This window comes from Achroia grisella, unplaced genomic scaffold, assembly GCF_030625045.1.
Source record: "Achroia grisella isolate CSIRO2021 unplaced genomic scaffold, CSIRO_AGI_Agris_v1 utg918, whole genome shotgun sequence".
Classification (NCBI taxonomy): domain Eukaryota; kingdom Metazoa; phylum Arthropoda; class Insecta; order Lepidoptera; family Pyralidae; genus Achroia; species Achroia grisella.
Genome location: NW_026713067.1, coordinates 4066938 through 4083037, shown reverse-complemented (window position 1 = coordinate 4083037; position 16100 = coordinate 4066938). Strand labels below are relative to the sequence as shown.

The 16100-nt window shown below is 35.8% G+C and overlaps 1 protein-coding gene and 1 pseudogene across 1 annotated transcript; one reads left to right on the top strand and one right to left on the bottom strand.

The window, feature by feature from the left end:
• On the bottom strand, positions 1 to 6387 carry LOC131853943 (carboxypeptidase B-like). The gene is made up of 5 exons (XM_059205034.1): positions 6323 to 6387; positions 2979 to 3188; positions 2130 to 2232; positions 1175 to 1486; positions 1 to 591 (listed from the first exon to the last, which is right to left on the bottom strand). Exons 1-5 carry the CDS (start codon positions 6385 to 6387, stop codon positions 1 to 3), a joined length of 1281 nt encoding a protein of 426 aa, XP_059061017.1.
• A 2271-nt stretch (positions 6388 to 8658) lies between these two features.
• Positions 8659 to 15673, top strand: LOC131854001 (carboxypeptidase B-like; annotated as a pseudogene).
• The last annotated feature ends 427 nt before the right edge of the window (positions 15674 to 16100 follow it).

Sequence of the window (16100 nt, the reverse complement as noted above, 5' to 3'; positions counted from 1 at the left end):
TTATTTTTTAACAAATAAATCGCCAGCTATTCTTGCACCAACTGCTATACCTTCCCAAGTTTCACGAGACACCTGTTCAATGTATCTCGGGTCTAAATGGAATCCATTAAGACCTCCAGATAGACCAGGCAGCTCGTAAGTATACGCCAATGGGATGCCAATAGAATGGGCGTAGTCTTCAGATGCTCCAGATGCTGCATATCCAATAACGAGCACTGCATTACCTACTAAATATGTAGGGAAATGGGGTAAGGAATGAACGAGGATTTCTTCAGCCATTGCAATACCAACTATATGCAAATTTATAGCGTTGTCAGAAAGAGTACCATTATGGCCCCATGAGTAAAGTATCATGCTCCCATAGCTATGCATGGTCAAATACAGAGCGATTCTATCGAGATACTCATTAAGAAGGCTATCGACGACTCTAGTTTCGATCTCAGAGAATGGTCGACTGCCAGCGAATGTGTCAGCACAAGAATTGTTGCTAGTGCCAACTGTGTTCCAGTAGAAATCGTAGTTGCGGTTGCCGTCTACTCCTGGGCATGTTACATTTTGATCAATAGAACGAGTTTTGCGCCAGAAACGAGTCTGAAACGAGATAAATAAGTATCGCGAATGAGTTATAAAATAAAAAATATGACTATTCAAAAGACTGTATTTTTTAAATAAAGATTATTATACCTATTTCTATATTACTATTTATTGTACTTTATTTTTTTAGTACGCACCATTTTAATCATCTATCATTTGTAATCTGTTACACCAAGAAAATTAATCATTTTCGATAGCATTAATTTTACTGGTTAATAATCATAAAGTACACTTTGCATGTGTAACTTCATTTTTGTGACAAGAAAATGCTAACAGGTAAGAATACATTTCCTCTCCTTTTTTCGGAGGTATCGATCGTCGTCATTCAGCCCAAACTGAGCAGAGATTGTGTTATGGGTAGTACCCAACAATTGATGGTAATACTGAAATACATTTTTAAATACATACATAATATACATAGAAAACATCTAGAGTAATACAAACAATTCTACACATAAGCGCAAATGTGATTCGTGCGAAAGTCAAACTCGAAATCGACCTCGCGACCGTCGGAAGTTACACGGTGGTAAACCATATAGTCTTTCTAATATCATGTGATTGAAATTCTTGTAATACTTACATCTGTAAAAGTGAATTTGTATCCATCAGGGTTTACAACAGGTATCAGGATCCAATCAAACCGCTCCAGGAGATCAGGCTCAGTGACATCTTCTAGAAGTTTATGTATAGCCCATGTGACTGTTGGAGGAGAAATCCATTCTCTTGCATGAATGCCCGCATCAATAAATATTACTGGCTTGCTGGTATCCTCGAAATTGGTGGTAGAGATTTTCAGATAATATATAGGTCGACCTTCGAAGGAATCAGCACCAGAAACTAAAGTAGCTTTATCTGCATAACGACTGGCAACGTGACGGAGGTAATCTTCAATCTAGAATAAATAATGCGTAATGTCTCACGTAAAATGCAGATCTTTTGCATCTAATAAACTGTCGAGGCGTTCTTTCACATCCTGATGAAGACTAATTACTTTAGTGATATAGTTAGTTATTGATTCAAGTTTAAAAACGATTCATAATAGCCAAACCCGCTACCAGATAATGCTATGGCATAGTACCACTATAATGTGAACTAACTCAATAGATTTTTTATGGGAATGAATACAAAATTTTACAATTACCTTTATATAAATTTAAAACGTCTATAAAATTATATGCTTTGGCATTTGATTTAAAGATTGTTAAGGCTTTTATTTCTTGCTAAGGTAAATTATAACTAAATATCAAGGCGCCTAATTTACCGTTATTTACTTTTTTATAATTTTATAGCATTAATATTTATTACTTTTAATTATTTCATTAGATTTTTGGCAATACTAGTTATATATATTTTTAATATGGCAACTATACTCACATCAACTCTTACGTCTATTTTCGTATATGGTAATAAAATACTTTCAATTATCACGATCAAATTATTATAAAACACATTTTATTTTTTATCATTGCAAGAAGTTTACAATACAACTACATCCAACCTTACCTCAGATTTATATTTGTCTTATCTATGCTTACCACTTCTAATTCTTGGTAATTATCATATGGTAATTCTCTGCCATTCCGGGCCAGATTTTCCTTTCTTCTGTTCTCAATTGCTATGTCATCATATTCAAGAGATCTGAAAATGTATATTTTATTATAGCATTGGAGCTCAATGACCTTGCGCCGCGCCTTATGGTAAGTGATTACCGCTGTCCATGAGCACCCGTAACACCAAGGGAATTGTAAGAGCGTTGCCGGCCTTTTAAGACGCTCTTTTATTGAAGGTTTCAATATCATGTAGGTTAGTTTAGTTTAGATATCATATAGGTTAGATTTTAACCCCACAAAAGTAATGAATAGGTGGCGCAGTAATTTCGAAACTACGAGTCGTCATTTGACGTCATAGGTTTAGCAAATTACCTTATCTCCAATGGTCGCGGTTTGATTCCTCGTACAAATATTTGTATTCATGTGTATGACTGTTTGGTCTGGGTGATTTCTAAGTATAATATGTATGTATTTACGAATAAAAAATCAGTTTATTTATATCAGTTGTCTAGTACCCATAACACAAGTTCTAGGTAGCTTAACTTGGGTTTAGATGGTATCGTATGAATTGTCCTGAGATTATTATAATTATATTATTATCTAGTCCCAAGCTAGCTTGTGGGTACTAGACAAGTAATAACAATATTTGCTTTTTTGTAAATACATACATAATACATCTTAATTACGTAGATAACAAACAACCAAACTTGTCGATATCAATATTTGTATATTGAGAGAAATCGATTCCTCGGATTCGAATCCGCGACCATCGGAAGTAACGTGATGAACCAAACCGCTACAGCCCCAAAGTCGTGGATTTTATACTGTACTTACTGCTTCACATCAGCAGAGTGGATCTTATATGCAAAGTCCCTTTCTTCCAAAGCCTTGATAAATCCATCTTGGTATTCTGGCTTCACTAGTACAACACCCTCACGTTCCAAATTAGCATAGGCAAGAACATCCAATTCAAATTCCTCAGCTAAACTACCTATTGCTTGAAGTTGTTCTTGTGTTTTTGGACCTATATAGTACGACTTCCATCTGTAAAAAAATTTACTCATTTTCTTTATTATATTCAATTATATGGGACACAGTTACCTAGATACCTCAATGCAATTAAGGCCAGTAAGACAAATATGAATATTATCTACTAAACACTGCATAAACCGTGTCACCTCTCCTTAAATTTACCATTATTTAGTATATATTATCTACCCAACCCGGCTTCGCATGTAAAATGTAATACATATAAAGCTTTCTCTTGAATCACTCCAATCGCATTAAAATCCGTTGCGTAATTTAAAAGATCTAAAAGAACAGACAGTGGAAGCGACCTCAAGTACATTTTATCAGTTTACTCTCATATTTAATATATATCATCACAACCAATAACATAGCAAAAAATTATATTAATTTACGATAATACATGGCCGCAACTAAGTGCTCAGTTTACGAATGTACCCGGAAAGCTACAGTCCGCGACGAATGGCGCCGTATTATTCATCGTGATTCAAAATGTTGATACATACACTAAGAAGAAAGAAACGATAATACAATACAAAAATTTACTTTCAACTTATCACATGATTAATATAGTACAGGGCTTAAGATGGCAAATAAAAGTATTTACCTCTCTCAACGTTTCTACTACGTATGCTGTATCGCGGTCATTAATTGTTAATTTTAGTGACGGTAGTTGAAAAAACTGCTTTTTTTTTCGGACTACTCTACTGCTGTTGGCCGTAGCTGGCCTTTACAGCTTCACCGGACGTTATGGGGCGAGTGCAGATGGCACTCCAAACCCGCGGAAGGACTTATGGAGCGGCTGAAGGCCAACTCCTGCCCGACGGATACGTCTTTAGTCTGAGGGCACCACTAGGGGTTCGAACCTCGGCTCAGGCCGTCGTAATTTCGATCTCCGTTTGAATTGGACGGGGGATCGATCGGAGGGGCGCCGGTGTGGAGCGCCCTGGCGCGCGCAGGCGCCCGGTTGAATGCGGGATATTGTGTGTTTGAGGTCGTCGTCTTTGCCGACGAGGACGGTGTCGTGTGTGTGTAAAAGTGTGGTCGGGGTGGAACGGGGCCTGCGGGCACCTACCGACATTGATATTGCTGTACTTCAGTCAGCTCGTGACCACAGCAAGTGCAACAGAAACGTTGCATGAGATAAATACCTTTAATTTTCGTAAAGATATTCCTATTATGATACAACTAGTAACTATATTATTTCGACAACTGTTAACACTTAAATATACATTATTCATACAATTATATTGTACATTTACATACAGATACAAGAAAATGAATATTACAAATAACATATGATATTTCAATAAAACGAAACATTAGCGCGTTTTAATTTTGTTACAGCGCCATCTATTGGCGTTGCATGCAGACAATACTATTTTATGGAATACTATCTACTTTAAGTCTAACATTAATTAATTATTAATTTCATAATTAAATATAGATATAAAATTTAAAAAATATACACATAAAACGTTTATATAGTTGCAACAAACGTAGACATGCGAAGGGTATATAGCTGCACATAATTTTATTTATTTATCATCTACCCAATTATCACAAATAAACTAAAAAAACGTAAAATTTAGAAAGTATATACATATATTTATACATATTATTAAATTGAAGTTCAAGTCATATATCCTATTTTTATGTACTTTAATGACAATCAACCTGATGGTAAGCTGTAACAATCGCCTATATAAATAAATAGCACCACGAAAATCATCATATTATGTGACACCTATGATACTATTATAGTAACTAAACCTTAAAATATATAGAAATAACCGTTTTTTACTACATGTATATTTACATAACCTAATTGTACAACTAAGAACCTAAAATTAAAAAGCTTAAAAAAATATATAATATGATGACTAAAATATATTATTAAAAGGGGTCCCTTTAGGCAACGTTCCGAAGATACTGGCAGCGTTCCCTCTTTGAATAGCTAGACTAATTCTTTGTCCAAGGTAGCTGCCAGCTCTTCGGTCTTCTGTGATGTCGACTAACCTTTTCTTTATTTCTTTGAAAAGTCTTATAGCGCTAGGACCCCACGGACCAAGGGTCTCGACACCGAATGGGACAAAATCATATTCGGAGCCTATACCCCTGTATTTACATGTTTTGGCTTTTTCAGCCAGTTTTTTTTTTTTTTTGGTTCCATGTACATGGGATGGGCCAGCGTGTCTGCACAGGTTGCATCCCATACCAGCACCAGGCCCATCTTCCATGGAGTCAAACTCATACCGTCCGGTCTCTTACCATCGTCTCTTGCAATACCAGTCGGCTCAAGTAGACTTGGTACGTTGACAGTGGCAAGGGACCGGCGTATGATATCGTTAAGTGCGGCATGTCTCGAGAAACGGGCTGCACTTTTTTGGCATGACAGTCCGTGATGTCCTAGTTTGTCGACATCACTGCCACAGGGACATTTGTGAGGAGCGCAGACCGGAACTCCAAGCCGTAGACAGATACTATTTGTATGTTACCACTACAAGAGTACTTCAACGAAATAAATATATAAAGCATCCTGCTTGGTGGTTGAAATAGGCAGACAAAGGTACTCACGCAGAGGAAAAAGCATATCCCATCGTATAACAAAGAAACTATTTTATGATATCTATAATATATCACAATATAATTTGCATGCCTTTAGATAATCTGCTGAACATATTGTAGTCCATGTAACAATGACATAGAAATTATTCGAATATATGTACTTAATATAAGCACTTTGGAATAATCATATTTTTTATTCTACCACACATTTGGAACGCACACCGATCACAAGAAGAATGAGCAAAAAGCTTGTTGCTCTGTTAAATAGGTGTTGTTAAGAATTACGAACTGTATTGTGAAGAGATCTGTTTATAAATTAGAAAAGAAAATTTGGAACGAAATCTAATCATAAGAAGAATGAGCAAGAAAGAGTGTTGCTCTAGTAAATAAGTGTTATTAAGAATTACGATCTTTATTGTGAAGAGATCTGTTTATAAATTTAAAAAACAAACTTGGAACGCAAACTGATCACAAGAAGAATGAGCAAGAAAGCGTGTTGCTCTAGTAAATAAGCGTTGTTCAGAATTTTGACCTTGAGTATTCTAAAAAAGTCTGTTTATAAGTTTAAAAAAAAAACGACTAACCCCTCGTACTGTTCATGTTTTGCATAAACAACCACAAATAGAAATATTACCACCAAAGCCTTCATAGCTCTTCAACAACCACGCTCGAATTAAATCTAAAACTCAAAAACAATGTATTTAGTACAACTTCCAAGTAGTACTGAATCATTAATTATATCTAATATCCATCAAAATGTCTAAGATTATGTGATAAATATATATTTAGTATTAACAAAATTAGTTTTTTAAATAAGGATTTTGACGCATTAAGAGATTATTGTAATATGTACATATAAGGAATCATATTTAGTATGTTTGTGTTTTTAAGACTCGAAGGTCGGTAAGTTCAAGTTCATCATTACATAGTATAAAACAAAGTCGCTGTCGCTGTCTGTCCGTCCCTATGTATGCTTAAATCTTTAAAACTACGCAAATTTTGAAGCGGTTATTTTAATAGATAGAGTGATTCTAGAGGAAGGTTTATATACATAATACATGTACACCCGGGCGAAGCCGGGCGTGTAGCTAGTTATTTATACAGTACATTTTTAACCACTCAGCCACATCAATTTTATTATAATTATTGATCCATCGGTCGTAGTAGTTTAGTCGGCTTCTTCAGTTGAGAAGAACTGGTAAGAAAGTTAACAAGTAATTAAAATATTTTTTTACATCAATCAAATCGTCAGTCCATGGATTGACTTAAAAATTTATACAATATCTCATTTATACACTGTTTTGTTTTTAATATTATTTATTATTTTTAAGACCGTTTCTATAACAAAAACAAAGTCTAAATCATTTACACATGCGCGACATTTTTATCAAAAATTTTGTCATTTATGCGCTTAAAAAAAATACCCTACAATCCAGTTTGGATAATTAATTTAATTGAGAACAACGGGTAAGAAATTCTACCCATAAATTTTTCATTTAATGAGCCTTTTCACACTGTTTTTTAATACTTCTAATCCCATGTTTGCTATATAGTCATTTCCTAATTGTTTTAAAACAAAGTTGTAGAACTAGAAATTATCTTTATTCAAACTTAATATGAGCACTTTTGAATAGTCATACAATATTTTTTTTATTCTAGTGCTCATTCCGAAAGCAAACTCGTCACAAGAACGTGCACGTTCTTGTGACGAGAGACAATATTTGCGTGTTGCTCTTTTAAATAAATTTTGTTCTGCAACGCATATTTTGAATTATGTATGAATACTAGCTTTTGCCCGCTGCTTCGCTCTCGTTAAGAAGTATTATTATTAATTAGGTATATGCTTTACTTTTATTTACTTTCTTAGGGGATGCCTACGTCATAGTAGCTTTATGCATGCAAAGTCTCAGCCCGATCGGTTTAAAATTGACAAAGTTTCATACAAACTTTCATCCCCCATTTTATCCCCTTAGGGGTGGAATTTATCAAAATCCTTTCTTAGCGGATGCCTACGTTATAACGTCTACCTGCATGCCAAATTTCAGCCCGATCCGTCCAGTGGTTTGGGCTGTGCGTTGATAGATCACTATGTCAGTCACCTTTGAGTTATATATATTTAGATAGATAAACTGCTTATTTTTATTTAAGTGGAATTTCCAACAAGCTGCTGGCTACCTCATGACATATGAATTAAAAATACATATACCCCTACATTTTTACCCTTCTATCACCAACCCCTATTTTTAATAGAGATTTTAATTTATTATGAATAACCTTACATATGAATGATACATATGAATGATATTAAAATAAATGTAAATTGTCTATGTGTTCACAGCACTGATTACGGCAATTTACCAGGGTAGCGCCGATACACCACACCCTTCGGCCAGTAGTCCTCCTTCATGAAGGTGGTCAGCAGCTGGGAACTCGAGTCACAAACGCCTTGAAACGCGTGTTATGGTGACCCTCAATGTTAGGTTACTTTTGGTCCGTATGTAGTCGACAATGTCCTGCTCCTTAGTGGCGTAGTGTAGGCGGGACAGGTACATTGCCGTGGTCGGTATAGCAGCACGCAACACGAAGTTGGGCCTCGTGAGTGCAGTACCACAGTGGTTCCGGTTGGCCCTCTTTATGTGCCTCTTCTTCTGTACTATAACGAAGCCATAGGCATACGCTAAAGATTTTCCTTTATTGCAAGAATTTCCTTCAAATCACAAAATAGGCATAAAATAGTCACTCAAAACAAAGATTATGTTTTTATATCTGTGTGGAATTAGATTATGATTAATAATAAATGATTAATACAAAGTAGGTTAAGTTGTATCTACTTATATTGATAAAATGGATTACAATAAAAGTGCGTGTATGGTTTTCTGTACATTTGTTCTCTGAAAGTGATCAAGGACATTTGATCATAATGCTGAAGTCATTATTTTTAGTGACTCTGTCTTTCTTGCTGGTATTTGCCAAACATGAGCAATATGAAGGGTAATTGTTTTGTTTATAACTAAGTAACGTTCGGTTTAGCACACCGCCTTAATTCTGATGGTTGTGGGTTCGATTCCTCGCACGATTCACACTTTATCCATGAATATGATTATTTGTATCGGTCTATGTAATTTCTATGTATATTATGTATATTTATGGATGATAATGGAATGGTGTGGTGTAAAGGCGACGGATGAGAGACGACTGCATGCAACTGAAATGCGAATGTTGAGATGGATGTGTGGTGTGACGAGGATAGACAAGATAAAGAATGAATACATCAGAGGAAGTATGAAAGTAGCGCCGGTGTCGGAGAGGTTAAAGAGTAATCGTCTATCGTGGTATGGGCATGTAATGCATAAGAATGAAGATCATATCCTAAGGACGGTGTTACATATGAATGTGGATGGTTATAAGGGTAGAAGAAGACCGAAAAAGAGATGGATGGACTGTGTGAAAGATGATATGGTGAGAAAGGGAGTAAATAACGGGATGACTGCGAACAGAGATGAATGGAAGAGAAAAACATATTACGCCGACCACAAATAAATGGGATAAGGAAGAAGCAGATGATGAATGGAACGGTGCATCCGTCTACGCTAACGGTGCTCTGATTGGGCACCAGTAGAGGAAGATAACAAAAATATGTATTTACTAGCTATGCTCGCGGTTTCACCTTAAATTTAAATAAAAAATATAGCCTACATGCTATTCTAATGTATAAGCTATATTACTGTAAAGTTTCATTAAAATCCGTTCAGTAGTTTTTGCGTGAAAGAGTAACTTGTAACTCTTGGAAATTGTAAACCCCAAATGAATATGTGACACGTTAGAAAGTGCATATATGTCTGTACTGTTTCCACAGATTAGTCTTGTAATCTATGAAGTTGAGAATAATTACTCTGTACATTAGAAATGTGTTTTTGGTAATGCCGGTAACGGAAATGTGGTCTATTACAAAAGTACATATCCAGACGATGAACTGTTTGTATCTTGTTACAATAAAAATCTTATTAGCAAAACGTAATTCGTGTCATTATACATCACACATCCATACTCACAAGTATAAGTAAAAAAATATTATAAACTACAATTCTTCGATTAGTATAGATTAGGATTCGCACGGATGTACATGTATTATATATATAAACCATCCTCTTGAATCGCTCTACCTATTAAAAAAAACCGCTTCAAAAACCGCTGCGTAGTTTTAAAGATTTAAGCATACACAGGGACAGACAGCGACAGCAACTTTGTTTTATACTATGTTATAGGGGCGCACTCTGGCTGAGTGTAAATTGGGCATAACACTTCCCTAAGTGATCACGGAAGTGAGCAGCGCGAGAGTGGAAACACTTCCCATGCCATTGGCGCTGCCACTCGCGCTGCCCGGCGCTCCCTCGATTGTCGGTTTTTCGTGCGCGAGTCAAAGGACTGGCAGCGCGAGTGGTAGCGTGTTTTTACATTCAGCCCTCTCGCTCAGTTGTCGCCCGGCAATATTTCCGGCAGCGCGAGTGGCAGGGGAAGCGGCTGAATGTAAACGTAGCATTAATGATGATGATAATGATACTTGTTATTCCAGTTACGCAGTTTATGAAGTTACAGTGACCGATGTGGAACAAGCCAAACTCATCAGCCAATTGGAAAACAGCGTCCAGATCGATATCCTGACCCATGTTATACCAGGAAGATCAGGTCAAGTCCTAGTACCAAAAGACCAGAAGGAGTACATCCAAAACCAACTTTCTTCTTTGGGAATAGAATACAGAGTTGTTACTGAAAATGTCAGAGAGTAAGTCTTAGTAAATATCTCAATATTTTTTAAACTAAAATAGCAGTTTATGTCAACTATATACATGAAGAGATCACGTCATTATTTACAATAAATCTTTAATAATGGCAGTGGTATAACGGTTTAGCACACTGCCATACTTTTCGATGGACACGAGTTCGATTTCTAGCATAGTTCAAATATTTGTATTCATGAGTATGATTATTTGTATTGATCTGTTTCCTATGTATTTAGAAAGAAAAAAGTGTTCTAAATGTTTATATCAGTTGTCAAGAAACCATATTACAAGCTTTGCTTTACTTGAGACTAGATGGCGATTAGATTTAATAAACCTTAAATTTAATAACCCTATTTAATAATAATAGGGTTTTACCCTAACAGAATAAATACAAATGTTTCAACCGTGGGAGGAATTGAACCCGCGACCACCCGACGTAAAGCTAAACCGCTAGACCACCGAGGCCGTTTTTCATTTATGAAGGAATAAATTATTGTTACAGACAACTACTTCTTGAAGATGAAAAGTTGGCGGCCCCATCGAGAAAAAGTCCATTCCCAAGGCTTGGACTATCTTTTGACACCATTCATAATTACAGCATTGTGAGTTAAATTATATTTATTTTATATATTGTGGTCATTCAATTAATCATTATTTGGTTTAGTTCTGGATCAATATTTTGGACCCCGAGCCTCGAACAGGTCAATGTTTTTTTTATCTTTATATATATAAACTAGCTTCACACCCCGTATTCACACGGGTGTACTGTACATGTATTGAATATATATAAACTTTCCTCTAGAATCATTATCTATCTATCTATTAAAAAAAACCGCCTCAAACTCCGTTGCGTAGTTTTTAAGATTTAAACATACATAAGGACAGACAGCGACAGCGATTTGGTTTTATACTATGTAATGATTAGTATCACGTTGTTTGTACCCGTTGGAATCCTAAACTACTGGACCGATTACAAATTTGATTTGCATATTGCGTGCAATTTGATCCAACTTGAAAGATAGGATAGCTTACATCTCTATTGCCACAGCAACGTGTGAGTAGTATTCTCCCGGTTGAACTTCTTAAATGGTTAAGATGTATTATAAAGCCTAGTCATGTACTATGTAGGTATTCTTGAGTATTCGTTCTGTCTCTATTAAGAGACGTTGCATCTTCCCTTACCCAAGCGAGATAGCAATACTTTATTTATGCTACTATGATGGCAAACAAGCATATTGCCCATCTGATGGTAAACAGTTACCGTCTCCTATGGACGCCTGAAACACCAGGGGTGTCACGTGCGCTTTGCCGACCCTTAAGAAACCTTAATATACCCTTCTTGAAAAACCCCTCCAATGTACTTGGCTTACTCTATTATTACAGTAAATATGAAACATTTTTTTTATCAAATTTTTATAACGATCTTGGTTTGTTCATGCGAATGAGCTAAAGATCTTCTTTGGTGAAAAACCTCTCGTTAATTTGGGACTAGATGGCGCTGTGTGGAAATCTCCTGGTTTATTATTAATAATGTCAGATTAGTTTTAGTTAGTTAGTTTAGTTTAAGACCTGTATATGATTGTGGCTAAATCAAATTTATTGTTATAGTTACCCCATCTTGCCGAATAGTTTCTAACGTGGCAAGTGATTGACTAGTAATCCCGGTATGGCAGATCTTTGGACAGAATATTTCATATATTTTTGTTACCAATAATAAAAATAAAAAAAGTTGTGTCAATATTCATACTAGTAGTAACATAGCACATACAGCTATGACACGCTCGTCATCCTACTGCAACTGCGCGACATGCAATATTGTGCATCTGTGGCGCATTACGTTTTGCGCGGGAAAATAAAAAAGACTTTAAAAAGATCGCATACAGCTATGGCATGCTCGTCATCCTACTGCGACTGCGCGCTGTGCAATATTGTGCATCTGTGGCGCATTACGTTTTGCGCGGGAAAATAACAAAGTTTTTAAAAAGATCGCATACAGCTATGGCATATGCGCGCTGTGCATATTGTGCATCTGTCATTACGTTTTGCGCGGGAAAGTAACAAAGTTTTTAAAAAGATCGCATACAGCTACGACTGCGCGCGCTGTGCAATATTGTGCATCTGTGGCGCATTACGTTTTGCGCGAGAAAATAAAAAAGACTTTAGAAAGATCGCATACAGCTATAACATGGTCGTCATCCTACTGCGACTGCACGCTATGCAATAGCATCTGTGGCGCATTACTTTTGCGCGGGAAAATAAAAAACAAAAATGGCTTCATCTGCAGACATACTGATTAATTCTTGTGCTCTTCATTATTAATTACTTTATAAGAATTATGGCTGCAATTTTTTTTATTATAATAAAATACCTGTATACACAACAAACCGAAATATAAACTATACTATATAATACAAGTAATCCCTCGTATCTTTAATCTAATACCGGTCAAGAATGACATAATCTTGTTAGGAATATCACATATGTTATTGTTACCATTAATAAATGTACCATAATTTCCAGGTAGACCAATATCTGGTTGACTTGGCTAATCAATACCCTGATATTGTCACTGTGGCGTCAGCTGGAAGTAGTTTTGAAGGCAGAGACGTCAAATATTTGAAGATCTCAACAAGTATACCGTGAAGTTGTCACGGTATAAATATAATAGATAATGTTAACATTACGTTGTCTTCCAATTTTGAAGATGAGATTGCAGTATGGCAGTGAAATTACAGGGTAAATTATGATATCATAGTAGTAGTTCATGAGTAGTTATGTAATAGGTTGCAAAGAAGCTAACGGCCCACCTAATGATGGTAAGCGACGAACACCGTTGGTTATTCTATGGACAGTACTAAGGATATCACGTTATCACGTCACACCCATGATACTATTTCCTATGTTGCCAATACAGAGCACCTTTCGAATCGCTTATACTTATGTATTGCTATACCAGAGGACTCTTATCCTGTAATGTCACTGCTTAATCTACACTCTACGACCGAAACAGTTTATAAAGCATGCTGCTTGGTGGTGAAATTGAGGTGTCCACTGTACCCCGGTTACCTGATTTATGATATCATGATATCTGTGGTGTTTCATATACATAGACCATGGTTGACGCACCAACTATCGCATATATATATGAATCTAGACTTTGGCCAGGGACGGATCTACCTAAGGGCTTTTTGGGCTACAGCCCAGGGCCCGAGGATACAAAGGGCCCCCAGTTCCCATTGAAATGATATTTATAATATAAAAAAAAATTCTTTGGCAACCCTGAGATCAATCAACACTGCATATGTCAATAGTGCGCGTCTATCGAAAGGAACGGGGAATTTCTGGTCGCTTGTTTTTTACTTGTGTATTTTTTTTTTGTTGAGTAATATGAATTATATTACTCCACTAAAAAATAGGGTAGGCCCTAAGTAGATTTAGGCCAGGGCCCCACAATTTCATGATCTGCTGACTCGTGACTGACTGACCTGATGACTGACTTTGGTTACTGCAATTACTGGTACATAAAAATAAATAGATGTCTCTTAAACATAAACGTTTAAAATTATTAGAATCTTATGATAAACTTACTTGACTTAGTAATAAACTTTTTAATTATGATTATATGTATATTTACATATGTAATAATGATAATGAATAGAATAGAAATAATCTCAATGCAATGCAAATAAACCTAATAAAGCACTTTTGAACACTCTTACTATCTTTAGTCTTATATATTATAAGCGCTGAAATTTGTGAGTGTGGATGGATGGATGGCTGGATGTTTGTTACTCTTTCATGCAAAAACTACTAAATTTATATTTTATCTAAATTTTCAATAATATAGCTTATACATCAGAATATCACATAGACTATAAACTTCGCTGAAACCGCGGGAAGTCATATATATTTCTTTAACTCTGCCGTTAATTCGGAAAGTAGACTCATCGCAAGCAGAAAGGGCATGAAACTTTCGTGTTGCGTCTAAATAAATGTTCAACATTACATATTTAGGATTTTGTGTCAATACAAACTGCTAAATAGCATTGCATTGTTTTTAGGATACAAGCAAACCAATAGTATACCTGGAATAGGTTCTTCACGCCCGTGAGTGGATCACCCTTCCAGCATCCCTATACGCCATTGAAAGCCTCGTACTTAATGTCACTGAACACGACTTGGTAGAGGATATTGATTGGATCATCATGCCGATTGTCAATCCTGATGGATATGAATTCACTCACAGCGAGGTAAGTTTGATTTTTTTTATATCTAACTATTTTATTGTAGGTGTACAGCCAATGTTATTTTTAATGGATGATGGAATGATGTATCCTCCTACATCCAGAGTTTATGCTAGCAAGGCACCAATGGAGGACAATAAGATGAAAGCTATATCAATTTGAAATAATGTAACAGTAGAATTTCACGAAGCCAAAATAGAATTCCACTATTTCAAATAATAGAACTCTGGCTCTCGATCTGAAATAATTGTGAAGGAGAAAAATTGATGGAAAACAAATAATATAGTTCTCAATAAACATTTATATTTGCAGTTTCGTTTCTGGAGGAAGAACCTAGCCACTGGCTACGAAGATGGCGACTCCTGCTTTGGTGTAGACCTGAACAGAAATTTCGACATCTTCTGGAGCAACGCATCCAGTACCAATGTTTGTTCTGAAACCTTCCACGGCGGAGCACCTTTCTCAGAACCGGAAACCAGAAATGTCCAAAGTATTTTAGATGCTTTCGGATCTCGGATCGAACTCTTCGTTGACATCCATAGTCACGGCAGTTTAATCTTATATGGTTGGGGTATAGGTTCATTACCGCCTAATGCTCTTTTAATAAACTTGGTAGCAGTCGGTATGGCCCAGGAAATAAATAATGTTAAATGGCCATCAAAAATTGATTACACAGTGCAACGTGCACTCCGTGTTATATGCCGCTTCTGGTATAGCAAGTGACTATGCTTTACATAGGGGTATACCTCTAACGTATACGTATGAACTGCCTGCTTACAGAGGAATTGGAGGGTTGGAAGGTTTCCTTGTTGATCCTGATTTCATTGAACAGGCTGCCTTCGAAACTTGGGAGGGACTTAAGTTTGGCGCTAGATTTGCCAGAGATAATTATAGAAGAAGACATTTGTAATAAGTTACTGAAATCAGTAATTGTTTATTGTTATATAAATTTCAAAGTTGTATGAAATGAATACAAATTTAAATAATATATAATTGTTTTACTTTTTCATGGAAAGAAACTTGTAAAAAGTTAATAGATTTTAAATATACTTGTACTTATAGATAGTTTTATTTTAGAAGGAATAAAAATATCTACAATAATTGTTCCATCCATTAAAACCCCCACTGATCGAGGATATTGGCAGGTAATATCAAAATCTCAATCAAGTCAGCTTTCAAACAGAAAAAATGCATCAAAATCTGTCTATTCTATTTCAAGCTATTTTTTAATAATCATAATCTCAGGACAATTCACACAGCGCCATTTAGACCCAAGTTAAGCTAGCTAAAGCTTGTGTTATAGGTACTAGATAACTAATACAAATACATAGATTTTT